Source organism: Arachis duranensis, chromosome 4, assembly GCF_000817695.3.
Source record: "Arachis duranensis cultivar V14167 chromosome 4, aradu.V14167.gnm2.J7QH, whole genome shotgun sequence".
NCBI lineage: Eukaryota > Viridiplantae > Streptophyta > Magnoliopsida > Fabales > Fabaceae > Arachis > Arachis duranensis.
Window position 1 is genome coordinate 93,311,159 of NC_029775.3, and position 14,253 is coordinate 93,325,411.

General features: G+C 33.4%; 1 protein-coding gene and 1 long non-coding RNA gene across 2 annotated transcripts; one reads left to right on the plus strand and one right to left on the minus strand.

Annotated features, from left to right (window-relative positions):
* Nucleotides 1–4,391: 4,391 nt before the first annotated feature.
* On the plus strand, nucleotides 4,392–8,844 carry LOC107484919 (protein FAR1-RELATED SEQUENCE 5-like). The gene is made up of 6 exons (XM_052260599.1): nucleotides 4,392–4,555; nucleotides 4,613–4,691; nucleotides 6,046–7,153; nucleotides 7,412–8,403; nucleotides 8,579–8,638; nucleotides 8,722–8,844. Exons 1-6 carry the CDS (start codon nucleotides 4,392–4,394, stop codon nucleotides 8,842–8,844), a joined length of 2,526 nt encoding a protein of 841 aa, XP_052116559.1.
* A 3,598-nt stretch (nucleotides 8,845–12,442) lies between these two features.
* LOC110280525 (uncharacterized) lies at nucleotides 12,443–13,771 on the minus strand. Its single transcript, XR_008008536.1, has 3 exons — nucleotides 13,584–13,771; nucleotides 13,433–13,491; nucleotides 12,443–12,672 (listed from the first exon to the last, which is right to left on the minus strand). It is a non-coding gene; the product is annotated as an uncharacterized LOC110280525 (long non-coding RNA).
* Between the last annotated feature and the right edge of the window lie 482 nt (nucleotides 13,772–14,253).

The window sequence follows — 14,253 nt, forward strand, 5'->3', positions numbered from 1 at the left end:
CCACCTTCAAGCCAACCAATCACAACTCACCCTACACCCCCAAAACCCCCAAGGCTGCCTCATTTGCTCATTATGGCCGAAAATCACCAAGAGAAAAAGGAGAGAAAGTTCTTGGTTCATAAATCTTCAAAGCTTGATTTCTTCTGAACTAAAACTCAAATCAAAATTCCGATTTCACCAAAATGATCCTCTCTTCTTCCTCTACATAACCATATAACATATCAAGGCTGGAAATAAAGTGAGATGGCTGTCTCCCTCCCTTTTCAATTCGGTTTTCAAGGAAAACCATGTAAACATGTGTTTTCTTGATGTTTTTCCTTAGGAATCATGCTTAACTTGACTTGAGGGCCAAGAAACGTGAATTTCCAGCAACTCTAAGGTGATATATCTCTTCCTAACATGCTGAGTGAGATTTGGTTAGTTGAGAGTTTTTGGATTTAAAGTTGTTCTTGATGTGATTTAGGAGGAAAAAGTGCTTAAGGACCACCTGAAAGTTTAACGTGTTTGAGATGTGTGAATGTTGTATAGGAAAAAGTGCTTAAGGACCACCTAAAAGTTTAACCGAATTAGGAGCAGCAAAACCAGGTAGGGTTTGACGAATTTAATCCTGATTGATTGTGTTTGAGTTGTGTTATTATGATATGGTTTGGCTGTGCTTGAAATTGATTGTTTGTATGAGTAATTCTTGTTGAAATTTTGGTGAAAAATTGATGAAATTTGATGAAATTCAAGCTATGAATGTGTGTTCTTATGGCTGCTGGAAAACGAAACCCTAGAGCTTAAATTGGGGTTCAATTTGTGTTTAAATCATGTAGAAAAGATGGGGTTTTAGTGGCTGCAATTGTATTTTGAATTATGGTAAAAATCGGTTGCTGAAAAGACTGAAAAACGGGTAAAAACAGAGAAAGAATTTGAAGAATATACGAAGAACATGAAGAACACTTTGAGTGTGATGAAGAACAATGAAGAACAGGCCTTAGATCTTAAAAAGGGCAAGGAATTAAAATTTTTGGTGTTTAAGGGGTTGTTTGGTAATTTCTGAAAGTTAGGGTGGTAAAAGTAGAAATATTAAAAGTTACGGGTGGTAAAAAGTGAATTTTAAAGGTTAAAAGTAAAAGTAAGTTAATTTTCGAAAATTTAATAATAAAATAATAAATAATAATAAAATATTAAATAATAATATTTAATTAAAAATAATATTTTAATAAAATAATAAAATAATGCGAAAAAGGCAGTTTCTGTAAAAGTTTTACATGTTAGTGAGGCAAAGATAAAGAAAAGATAAAAAGTTAAAGAAAAGATAAAAATCGAAGAAAAAGTCTATAATGTTTTAATGACAGAAAAACAGATGGAATTAGTGAACGAACTAGGGCAACTTAGTTAGTACTTGAGTTGCGACTAGGGTTAGGTATAATATGAAAAGTTAAACTGTTTCAGTATAGACTTAATGAACCTATATTTGGGACAGGTTAACTATTCATACCGAAGTTTACATAAGCTTTAAATACATATGTTAAGCAGAGAAACACAGAGAACAGAGTAATCAGAGCAGAGTAGAGAAACACATAAAACAGAGTAACCAGAGTAAAGTAAAGAGATAAAGAGAAAAGGAGTAATATAGATACATATGAAAAGAGTAATCAGAGAAGAGAAAAGAGAAATCAGAACAGGGTAAAGAGACTATAGAGTAAAGAGATACAGAGAAAAGGGCAACCAGAACAGAGTAAAGAGATATGTATATATATTAGTTGCTTGATGCAACCCAGAGCTATATTTAATATATATATGTTGCTTAATGCAACCCAAGAGATATTATATGTATATATATGTTGCGTAATGCAACCCAAGAGATATTATATATATATTATATATCAACACAGAGCTTCTCTAGAGAAACTAAGTTACCTACAGCTATTTTCCGCTTCCCCAGAGCAGAGCAGAGTATATATATATTTTCCTGCAGTAAGCAGAGGCTGTCTCAAATGAGCGGCTATTATTATATGCGCATTTATTTAGGAACGGAAAATCATATCCGGGAAATCGGGATTACTCGTGACCGGATAAATGTCGGGATTGCGGGCAGCCAACCGACACATGAGCTCATGGCCTGTACTAGGACTAGACATTCATCATATGCATCTATGCGACATTGTTTGGATGCGCATATTGTAATTGGTTTGCCTATGTGAATGAATCTGTTTAACTACTAATTGCTATACTTTATGTAATTGCTCTTGATTGTGTTTGAACCTCATTACTTGTGTTTGTAACTGATTGTTTGGATTGTAGAAATTGGATATTGATTGAGTTGTTTGGGCCTGAGGCTGTGGCTGGTACATTTGAGGTCTAGTTCTGTATAAAGTATCTAATTGGTTCAGCATAGACTTAATGAACCTATGCTCGGAGCAGGATGATCATTTATACCGCGTAGGTAACTTCTTTTATGTTAAGGTCTAGTAAAGTATGAAAAATCAAACTGGTTCAGCATAGACTTAATGAACCTATGCTTGGAACAGGTTGGTCATTCATACAGTTTAGGNNNNTCTTGAACAGGTCAGGACCTGGGATGTTGTATGTATATATATGTATATAGTTATTATCTAGCTATATCTAGGGGTGTTCTAACTAACAGTCTATATTCTAATAGAGGCTGAATCACCGAATGTTGTCAACTGCTTGTGATGTGTTTATGTGTGGTTGTTTGTAACTGTTTTATATATTATTAGTTGTGAATTGATTATGAATGATACTGTTTGTTAATCCAAATGTTTTCAAAAAAAAAGTACCTTGTAAAATAACTACGCTTTTAACAACGAATCAGGCTCATATGATAAATAATAGAGAATAACTAAGAAGACAAGTTGGTAGCGCTCAGTTTCTAGTATGATCATGACGTACAAGAAATTGGGTCGTTACAATTTGGTATCAGAGCAGTTCGTTCCCAGTAGAGCCTGGGGAGTGGACTGACTATGCTTCATTGCATACTCTGTTGTGTGTTTCATGCGTATAGGATATCCCAGTGATATATGTTGCATGATTGTTTCTGTGTTTTCATTTTGGGAATGTTCACACTTGACTCGAAGTGTTAAGACTGATCACCTTAACAATGATTGTTTGGTGTGAACAAGACTATAATGGGTTCACGGAGACAAGGCGTACGGGAAGGAATTCCTAATGTTAACTACGAGAGGGAACAGGAAACGTTTATGGCTACCATGAACGACGTGGCTGAAGTAGTGCGTGAAGCTGCTGTAGGAGCGGCTAGGGCTGTTGAACGTCTTGGAGTGAGAAATGGGGACGAGAATGGATACAGAGAAGATAATGGAAATGATGAGAATAACTTAGGGCATCTCGAAAGACCTATGATCCTTGCGACTTTTCTGAAAGTTAAACCGCCTAAAGTTAAAGGGTCCTCGCGCCGCCACCGCTGCTCCTTGTCGTTCGGTCCTCATCGTCTCCGCTGGATCTCACCGCCAGATCTTACGATCGCCGCTGCTCCTCTTCCTGGCTCGACGTCGACGCCAGCAAATCTGCGAGGGTGGACGTCACACGCTGCTCGCCTTTTTTGAGTTATGGGTTCTTATTGTTCTTTTGTTGTTGTTGTTATTCTGCTTTTAGTTTCTTTTGTTGTTGTTGTTCTTTTGAGTTCAGATGATGATTTTCTGAGTTCTGAGTTCGTTGGTGTTGCTTCTGTTCTACTTCTGCTTCTGTTCTACTTCAGCTTCTGGTTCAGCTTCTGCTTTTGGTTGATTTAGGGAAGAAGGAAGAAGGGTATTTTCGTTCGAAAGACGATTTTAAAACAAACTGAAACCTTCAGGACCATTTTGTTGCGAAAAAAGGCCGAGGGCAAGATAAATTTTTGATCTCTACATTAAGGACCAAAATTATACTTAACCCTAATTATAATATTCCTTTCTCTTATTATCTGGTCTTATACAGAAGTATCATTAAGGAAATGTATGAGGCACTGAACCCTAATGTCAGTTTATGAAAATTAAAAAGAGCTAATAGGACCAAACATAAGGAATTGTCAAATGGATGGAACATCTAAGAACAACAGAAAGATAAGGAATGAAGTCATTGAGTATGAATCTCCACTTGATCTTCAACCCTATGACATATGGGTCAAGATTGCCATGAAGGTAGCATCCAATTCAGTTTAGGAACTGTTCCAAATAAAGGCGACTCGAAAGGTGTTTCTGGATGCAGCGAGTTTCGATGCTGTCTACAAGCATGCCACGATGTGGTATTTACCGCAAGGGGATTTTTCATATTTCTTTGACCAGTACGCAACCAAGTTCATTGAGCGTTGCTTGGAAACTGAAAATCCAAAAGCTTTATTTTGGAATGGGTTGATGGAGTATTTGTGATTTGGCCATCCTATTCTCGGAATGGAGGACCACATTGAAGCCAATTATGTTTGTGCCATGCTGCTACTAAGTTTTAACAAAGACGAAGAGCATAGAAGAACGGAAGTTGAATTTTTTAAAGTTGTACGTGTTTCTAGAGCAGTCGATAGGTGCAGAGTGGTCTTCAGGGATATGTTCCAAGAGTGGTGAGTGGAGGAGAGACCTTCAGATCTTTGACATCTCGTGGCTTGTCAGTACACCAGGTGCCCTATTGGCGGCGTTATGAGTATTGTCGAAGATAGTTCTAATGTCTTGTGTTTGCATTGCCTTGCTGATTACGAGGTGATGGTCTTGGAAATGTTAATTTAAAAGTTTCTCAATAGATGATGAATTAGCAGTTTGGTACATTGCTATTTTGCAATTTCTTTTATTCAAATGTGTGTTTTCTGCTTCTATTCTCTGACAATATATTATTCATTAGTTACCATGAATTAGTTCATTTACTGTTAATTATAACAAGGGAAACTCTCAGGGACCAGCAAATATATCAATATCTAACCATCATTCAGCCAGCATGCGTTTTTACACTAGGGCTCTCTCACGTGCTATCACAAACAGCTTTCTCTCACGCGTTATCCCAAACGGCTTTCTCTCACGCTCCTCTCCAAGGAACTAGCCGCAGAGCACCGCTAGCCGGATACGCTCTTCTACGATCGCAGTTTCGTTGACAAAGCTTGAAGCTTCACCTTTTACTCTTTGATAATATTTTCTTCTCCGTTGATCATGGAATCGGTGTTAGAAGAACGAATATTGAAGTAAGCAATTTCTCCCTCTTCTAATTTCATGATTTTTGTAATGATTTTCATAGTGCATCAATGAACACAATGATGATTATGATTATGAATTTCTGAGCTTGCAAAGCATGCTGTTTTTTTTTTCATAATAGAGTTTAAATTGAATGTACAAAATTCAAATTATACCTTATTCGCTTTTGATTTTCATAATGCAACAATTCACAATTAACGCAAACCAACTGTTTGATGAAATGACTAAGACAGAAAATATAAAAAATGTTAGTGTTTCTTGTTTGTTGTTTCTGAGTAATGAATAATGGTTTTTAGAAGAATGCCCTGCTACCATAAAACACTCTTGATCCATCTTTTTTCTTCTTACTATTATTACTAACATCATCAATTTCTGATATGATGTTGTTATTATTGCTGCTTTCATGATTCTGAATCACATCACCACAATCTTTATCTTTTCTTTTAGATTTGTCAATTTCCATAGGTAGCTTCATTCTTGTTAATAAGACAAGATGCATCCTCAATGAAACTGATCTAACCTTAGCTGCTAAGAACCTGAAGTAGAAGTAGAAGCATCAAATTTGTAATTGTTCTATAACAGTAAACATGTTCTATGATTTTTTTGGGGTTGGAGGTACATAATTTCCAAGGGTTAGGAAAGTGAGGCTAAGCTAGTTAATAGGTAGTGTTGTGTTTTATGTAGTTGTTTTGTTTTGGTTGGGTTTGTGATGCATTCAAATGCAGTCTGTTGTTGTATGGTCCTGTTTTGCATTCTTTTTTGTACATTTTGCAACCAGTTTAATGAGATTCTCACACATGACTTAGTATAGTTTGTACCTACTTTAATGAGATTTTGATTTACTATCTGATGTATGCTAACTTTTTTACAGGATGTGCCCAAGGTCGGCATGTATTTTGGAACCACTGAAGATGCAAATCAATTTTATCAGAATTATGCCAAGCGCGTTGGTTTTGTTACTAAGATAAGGTTTACCCGAAGAGTTGGTAAAGATAAGGTTCCTAAGAATCAAATGATCACTTGCAATAGGGAGGGAAAACGCAAGTCTAGAGTTTCACCAATAGAAAAGACCAACCCTAGAACCAACTACAATTGCCCTGCAAGGATTTCTATTAGGTTGAATAAGGAGGGTCTTTGGATTATATCGAAGGTGTGCTTGGATCATTCACATCCTTGTGATCCAGAGATGGCAAAACTGTTGACACGTAATAGAGAGATGACTATGCACATGTGTCGAGTCATTGAGAGGAATGATGAAGCAGGTGTGAGACCAAGCAAAACATATCAAGTATTGGTGGGTGAAGCAGGAGGTTTTTCTAAGATAAACTTAATGGAAAAAGATGTTAGGAACTATCTTAGCAGAAAGGTACGCAATGTTACGGAAGAAATGGATGCTAGGGAGATGTTGAAGTATTTTACACGGATGAAGGAAATGAACTCTGATTTTTATTTTGATATTGAACTTGATCAAAACAAGCGTCTCAAAACTATATTTTGGGCTGATGCTCGAAGTAGAGCAGCATATGAGTACTTCGGTGATATAGTTTCGTTTGATACTACTTATAAAACCAATCGTTACGATATGCCATTTGGTTCCTTTGTGGGGGTTAATCACCATGGTAACTCAGTGCTTCTTGGGTGTGGTTTGTTGACTAAGGAAAATTCAGGCTCGTTTACTTGGTTATTTAATGCTTGGCTTACATGTATGCATGGAAAGGCTCCTAAAGGCATTATAACAGACCAATGCCTCGGAATACGAGCTGGAATTGAGAATGTGATGCCAGAGACACGTCATAGGTTATGCATTTGGTACATTACGAAAAAGATTCCAGAAAAATTCAAAAGACACAAGAGATATGAAGAGTTACAAAGTGATTTAAATAATATTGTTTGGGAGTCTATTTCAGAAGATGATTTTCAAAATCAATGGGAAGATTTTCTGATTGAATATGGTTTAGAAGATAACAAGTGGCTATCAGGTACTTCTCTAAACATGAATTTTTATATTTTGCACATAGGAATTAGCATATTAGTATTTAAAAAAGTATCAAGTGGCCATATATTCTATTTGCTAGAATTCTAACATGTGTTTGAATATGCCTCTAGTACAATTTTCTTATTCTAATTTTTTTAAGCTTCAATGCATTATTAACATGTTTATGACAACATTTGCATCCACTTTTGTTAAGTTTGCTTACAAATTTTTTTTATGTATATTTGTTTACTATGATACATAGATATCTATGAAGAAAGACATCGATGGGTTCCAATTTTTCTTGACAACTTTTTTTGGGCTGGTATGAGATCCACACAACGAAGTGAGAGCATGCATTCATATTTTGACAAATTTATAAATAACAAGAGCTTGTTGATTCAATTTGTCAAACAATATGACAATTGCCTTGGATGGAAAGAGCAACAAGAAAGGGAGGCTGATGTTGAAGACTATAAATCAATAATACCTTGTGCCACTAATTCCTTAATAGAGAAGCAATTTCAAGGTGCCTATACTAATGCAAAGTTTAAGGAAGTACAAAAGCAATTTAGAAAGAAAGCAAATTGTATTTTGCACCTTATGAAAGCAGTTTCTACATCTAAAGTCTATTCTATTTTGGAGGATGTATCTACTTCTAAAGAGAGGGTTTATGAAGTTAACTACAATGCGGAAACGAAGGATATTACATGCATGTGTCAAATGTTTGAATCAAGAGGCATATTATGCCGTCATAGCTTGGTTGTCCTAGGGCATGAACGCGTGAGAGAAATTCCAAGAAGATACATTTTGGACCGTTGGAGCAAACTTGTGAAGCGAAGACATAGTGATATTAAGAGCAGCCATGATCCAAGTTTGTTGAATCCAAAAACAGAGAGGTTTGATGATTTATGCTCCCATTCGAACAGTGTTGCTCAATTTGCATCCCAAACAAAGGAAACAAGTGATATCTTACATCGTTATCTTGATATGGCTATGGCGGAGTGTCAAAAGCATGTTGCTAACTCATCATCTAATGCCAATGAGTTAGATAATTTGCTTACATCAGAAGATGGTGGTAAAGATGCACTGTCCATTTTTATAGGAGGTTGTATAATAAGCATTCAAGATATTAAAAGCCCTCCTTATGTGTTCACTAAGGGTCGTCCAACAAATAGGTTAGGATTTGAAAAAGACAAGATGATAAAAAAGAAGACCAAGGCAAAGAAGAGGAAAAATGAGATAACCGAAAAAGAGGTAAAACATTATTTTATTTTATTACCCATGCTGCTTTTTTTACAATAAATAGACTTTAGATGTAGAAACTACTTCCTTAAGGTATATATAAAGGATAATCAGTTGTACTTTATAGCCATGCTGTTATTACTTAGTACTTACACTTGAGTGATAGCTTTTTCTATTGTATATAAAGGATAATCAACACATTGGAGATATTCAAAGTCTCCCTTTCAACGAACAGGTTCATCCAATAGTTTGTGATTTTTGTGATTTATAAACATATGAATTTTATACATGTGATCTAATATATTTGTTTTTTCTTTTAAATTGTTTCAGCTTCAAGATGCTAACTACAATGTTAATGAGGGATTTAAATCTGATTCAATGGGAGCATCAATGGGAGGATTCATGTCCTTATTGAACTCAATCCATTCATACCAATTCTCAAATGTCGATTGATAGCAAAATAATGTCGAAGCAAAAAGAATTTTATTTGGCAATACATTAAAGAGTTCAATTAGCTGATGATTCATGAGACAATTATTATTTTGGACAAGAAATAATAAAAATGATTAGTTTCATGTGTACAAACTGCTTTCAAACTCCAATACAGCAGCTTGCTGCTCTTGTTATTCCATTTATTAGTAATAATAATTAATACTTGCTTGCTAACTTACCCAATTGGACAAAATGCAGTTATCATCTTCCAAGATTCTTTCCTATATAAATTAAAACAAGTACCTTAATAATAATAATATTATTATTATTATTATTATTATTATTATTATTATTATTATTATATATTGAGAACGAGATGATGGAGAAATTTGTAAGCAAAATAACTATGGATATATGCATATATGCTTCATTAAAATGGGTGTAAATTAAATTTGTTTATAGGTACAAAATTAGTTTGTAACTAGTATTTTACCTGTAATAGCATTAAACTACTTTTATAAAATGGTCGTAAGGGACAAAAGTCCCCGTTGGCTATGAAGATCAGAGTATTAAACAAAATTAAATAATAAATTTTTTTGTCATTATTTTCAAATAGAAGAGTTTAATTTTTTTTACTTAATTTTAATATTCATTATCTAAAATTTGAAATAATTTAACGTGTATATTTTTAATAAATTTGTTATACTTGCTATTTAAAAATAATATTTTTTTCTACATGATAAATTAAACTATCACGTGTGCAAACTGTCTGATTCATGTGTGCAAAATCTCATTAAATTGGGTGCAAAACATCGATATTATGTGTGCAAAAATTCATTACATTGGGTGCAAAATGTGCTGAGTGAGGTGTGCAAAATCTCATTAAATTGAATGCAAAACATCGAATTCATGTGTGCAAAAAATCATTACATTTGGGGTGCAAACTGTGCTGAGTGAGGTGTGCAAAATCTCATTAAGGTGAGTGTAAATTATTTGAGTGAGGTGTGCAAAATCTCATTAAGACGGGTGCAAATTGTATTCATAAGGTGTGCAAAATCTCATTATAATAGGTGCAAATTAAACTTATTTATAGATATAAAATTAGTTTGTAATATAACCCCATTTGTGCTTCCTGATATGAGAATGAGATCATGGGATATAACTACTCCAATTTATATATAAGATCACATAGGATTCATACATAGCTAAAAAAGGAATCATTCATTCATTGAAAACTGAAAAGTCTCTCTTGTGTTTGCTTACATTACATGCTACAGTATAACTCTTTCTTTCCTAAAAGAATCAACACACAATGAAAAATGTAAAAAGTAACATGCACTTGGTTCTCGCAACTGATGCCAAAACCAAGGCTCAAATGGACTCCTGAACTTCCCCAAACATTCATTGAGACAATTAATCAGCTTGGAGATTCAGAAAGTGAGTGCATACTATATAGTAAAAACTACAAAACAATACCTTTCTACAAAACAAGTATATCTAATGATCACTTGAACTTTGTTATATAGAAAACAAGTATATCCAATAACCCCTAAAAAGAGATGGTAACGGTAAGAATTGAATTTCAGTTTCTGCGCTTCTTAGCAACAGTTTTCTTTCTAAACCCCTTCCCAGCCGAACCAAGGCATTCAATCATCAACTCATCAGTATTACATACTATGTAAGGACTTGATTGAGCTGGAGTTGGCTTTACCACTCTATATTTCTCTGATTTGTTTATAACATCCTTAAGAAGTGCATTTGAAAGTGATGTAAGCATTTGGATGACCAATTGCTTCCTTAGATTAACGCACTCAAACTGCAATAACAATGTTCACAAAGATTATATATTATAAAAAAAACATGAACATCAAAAGCAAAAATAAAAACTATACAAAAAACATTTACTTCGTCCCATTCTGGCATGTTGGACACATTAATCTCGATACTACTAGGATTCCACATTTCTACCCATTTTATTACAAACAATCCGCAATCATAGCTGAAAAAATAATTGTAGAATTTAGTTAGTCTTATCATGTACATTTATATTATTTATAATATAACATAATTAATATTATGCTTACTTATTTGATTGTCTAGGAATATTCAAATAAATTGGGATCAGATCATTCTTTGGTAGCTCATAGTTTGGCACAGCTATCGAGACCATTTGTTGAATCAATTTGCTCTGAAAAAAAAGGTTCATTGTTAATAAATAAAACTATTAAACCACATAATATAATATCATGTGAGCAAAACTATTGAAATTATACCGCATATATGTCTAACTGCACCCTATCTCCTTTAGCCTCTTTATACAAGGAATCCAAGACAAAAAGTCTCTTTTCATAGATGTCATAAGCATATAGCCACCAGTGATAGTCATAGCAACACGGCACCAATAACTGCATTATATTATATTTTCTTATTAGAAGTGAAAGTCTTGACCAACAAATCGATTTATAATTTAACAAAGTAATGATGAAATTGTCCAAAACCATAAGTACCAAAGGATACAGAAATACTTCTCATGATTAGGGTCAGCAGATTCAAATGAGGCAAAAGAAGGCATCACTAACTTTAATGTATAAATAAAGAGAAGCTCCAATGCCCATATATCAAGTATAGATTCAAAAACAGAGGATAGCATTAAGTAATATATTCATGTCTATAACTTTATATGTCCAATTATTGTTATTAGTCCAAAAACAGAGGATAGCATTTCTGTTTCATTTCTGTTCCATTATAAATATTTAATAGCATTCAAATGAAAAAAATTAACACAAGGTAACAGTGACAGGGTATGTGGATAGAAACAGGGTTCTGAAAAAAATGCAGAGCACAGGAAATAGACATCCCCAGAATTAAATAAAGGTAAACATTTTCGGTCTAGTACTATTTTCTTAAGGGATTCAACTATGGTAGAGAAGTTTCAACTATGACAGGGAAGGAATGAAATTAATCCACAAATAGCATGACACCGACAAAATAAATACATAGCAAATATAGCTCTGGCACAAACAAAAAAATTAACACAATACATAGAGAACAAAAATTACTCACCCATCTATGTTTTGGAATTTCCTTTTGCTCAAAAAAGCTGTCACCATTCTTTCCAAAATCATCGGGAAGAAGTACATAACTTTTTTTCTTTCTTTTGATCAAGTGTCCCCAATGTGAGAACATCTCTCCCTATATATAAAGAAATAGTTAGATTATAAAGTTTAAACTCTCCAATTATAAAACTGAAAAAGTAGTTTGTAATTTTGTATACACACCAAAATAAAAGCATTTATGCAATAGACATCAAAGCTAGGTGGCCTTAATTTGTTGAAAAAAAAGATCATATAATTCAAAACCTGCATTTTACAATGTAATGTTAGTTCCAAAACATAATACACATAAAAATATAAAAAAAAAACAGAAACATGTCACAATCAAGAAATCTAACCATATTGTTTATCTGATGTCTTGGCAACATTGACATGATATCCTCCCTAACAAGCATTGCTCTAGGTATATCTTTTAAGATGCATAAAGTCTCATCCTTGTTCAACCTATCGTCTGTTGCCCAAAAGTATATCTTATCCTTATCTAATTCTGTTAACTTATTATCCTCTATCACCTTTTCTTCTTCCCCTATTTTATTTTTCTCATCTATCACCTTTTTTTCTTCCCCTATTTTGTTTTTCTCATGTATCATTAGGGAGAATGATGGAATTGATGGTACCACAGGTTCTTGTGTCTTCTTGATTGGAGAAGGTGTATATATATCACAGTCTTCTATTTCTAAGAAAGCTTGTACTGCACTTTGCACAATTTCTCTCCATTCAGGTTTTATTGCATCATCTAAAGCATAAAACAGAACATATACACAAAAATTATATTAATGTATGCACACAAAAATGAGATTTAAAATAGAGAGAAAGTGGAATCTAAATAATAGGAATGTGAGTGCAAACTATGATTCATGTGTGCAAAATATCATTAAGGTGAGTGCAAAACATCAAATTCATGTGTGCAAAATCTCATTAAAGCAAATGCAAATTATCAGATTTATGTGTGCAAAATATCATTAAGGGGAGTGCAAACTTGCTGATTCATGTGTGCAAAAATTCATTAAGGTGGGTGCAAAACATCAAATTCATGTGTGCAAAAATTCATTACATAGGGTGCAAACTTGCTGATTCATGTGTGCAAAATCTCATTAAAGTGAGTGCAAAATATCAAATTTATGTGTGCAAAATCTCATTACATAGGGTGCAAACTTGCTGATTCATGTGTGCAAAAATTCATTAAGGTGGGTGCAAAACATCAAATTCATGTGTGCAAAAATTCATTACATAGGGTGCAAACTTGCTGATTCATGTGTGCAAAATCTCATTAAAGCGGGTGCAAAAATTCATTAAAGCGGGTGCAAAATATCAAATTCATGTGTGCAAAATATCATTAAAGTGGGTGCAAAACATCAAATTCATGTGTGCAAAAATTCATTACATAGGGTGCAAACTTGTTGATTCATGTGTGCAAAATTACATAACAAAAATCTCATATATATTCACATAATACATAATGCAAAACAACAAACACTAAGAACTATAATTTATACCCATATTGCTAGGCGATCTCATTGGCGATCTCATGTTGTTTTCATCTTTTTTGTCTTCCCTATTAAATCAATAAAAACAATAATTAAAGATTTGTAGAACAATAAATAAAAAAAATCATAACTATAAAAAAAGCACATACACTATTTTTACCTTGTTTTGACCTCTTTTTCATCATCTTGCTTTGCATCACTATAAAGAAGAATACACTATATTTTACTTTACATTCTCTTTTATTACAAAAGATAAATCAAAACTAATTTTTACCTTTCTTTATCTTTTTGCTCATCTGATACATTATCATCTTCCTTTGACATTTTGTTGTCATTATTTTGTTCATCAAATCTATAAAAAAGAAATTTAATTAGTGATAAAGAGTGTTTGTAATACTCATAGGCTTCCCAAAATTTTATTTTTTTTACCTTTCTTTCTTTTCCTTCGTTGTGTCTTAGAATGTCATTTTACTAACTTCTAAAACAAGGCATGCAAATATAAGACTTAGAATAAAATTGAGGCAATATCATAACTATAACTATGCCATTTGAGCATTCTATATAGATATCAGGATTTCAACAATTTAGGAATTCAACACAGTTGTATGTATCTCAAACAACACACACATCACACATCACACAAGAACACATAAAGGATCAAACCTAATTAATATATTTCCTCTTAGATAAACAAAACGTAGCTGATAACTAGAAGTGAAAAGAATTCAACTTAGAAATGTGCATTAAGGGGTTCATTAATAGAAAGAATTCTAGGATATTATAAGCAATCATCAATTTTTTTTTAAAAAAAGAAGCGAATTAACATGATA

Coding starts and splice junctions, on each gene's coding strand:
- LOC107484919 (XM_052260599.1), top strand. CDS start 4,392: ATGGAGGACCACATTGAAGCCAATTATGTTTGTGCCATGCTGCTACTA. Junction 4,556..4,612: donor AGGGATATGTTCCAAGAGTG/GTGAGTGGAGGA, acceptor TCAGTACACCAG/GTGCCCTATTGGCGGCGTTA. Junction 8,639..8,721: donor ACGAACAGGTTCATCCAATA/GTTTGTGATTTT, acceptor AAATTGTTTCAG/CTTCAAGATGCTAACTACAA.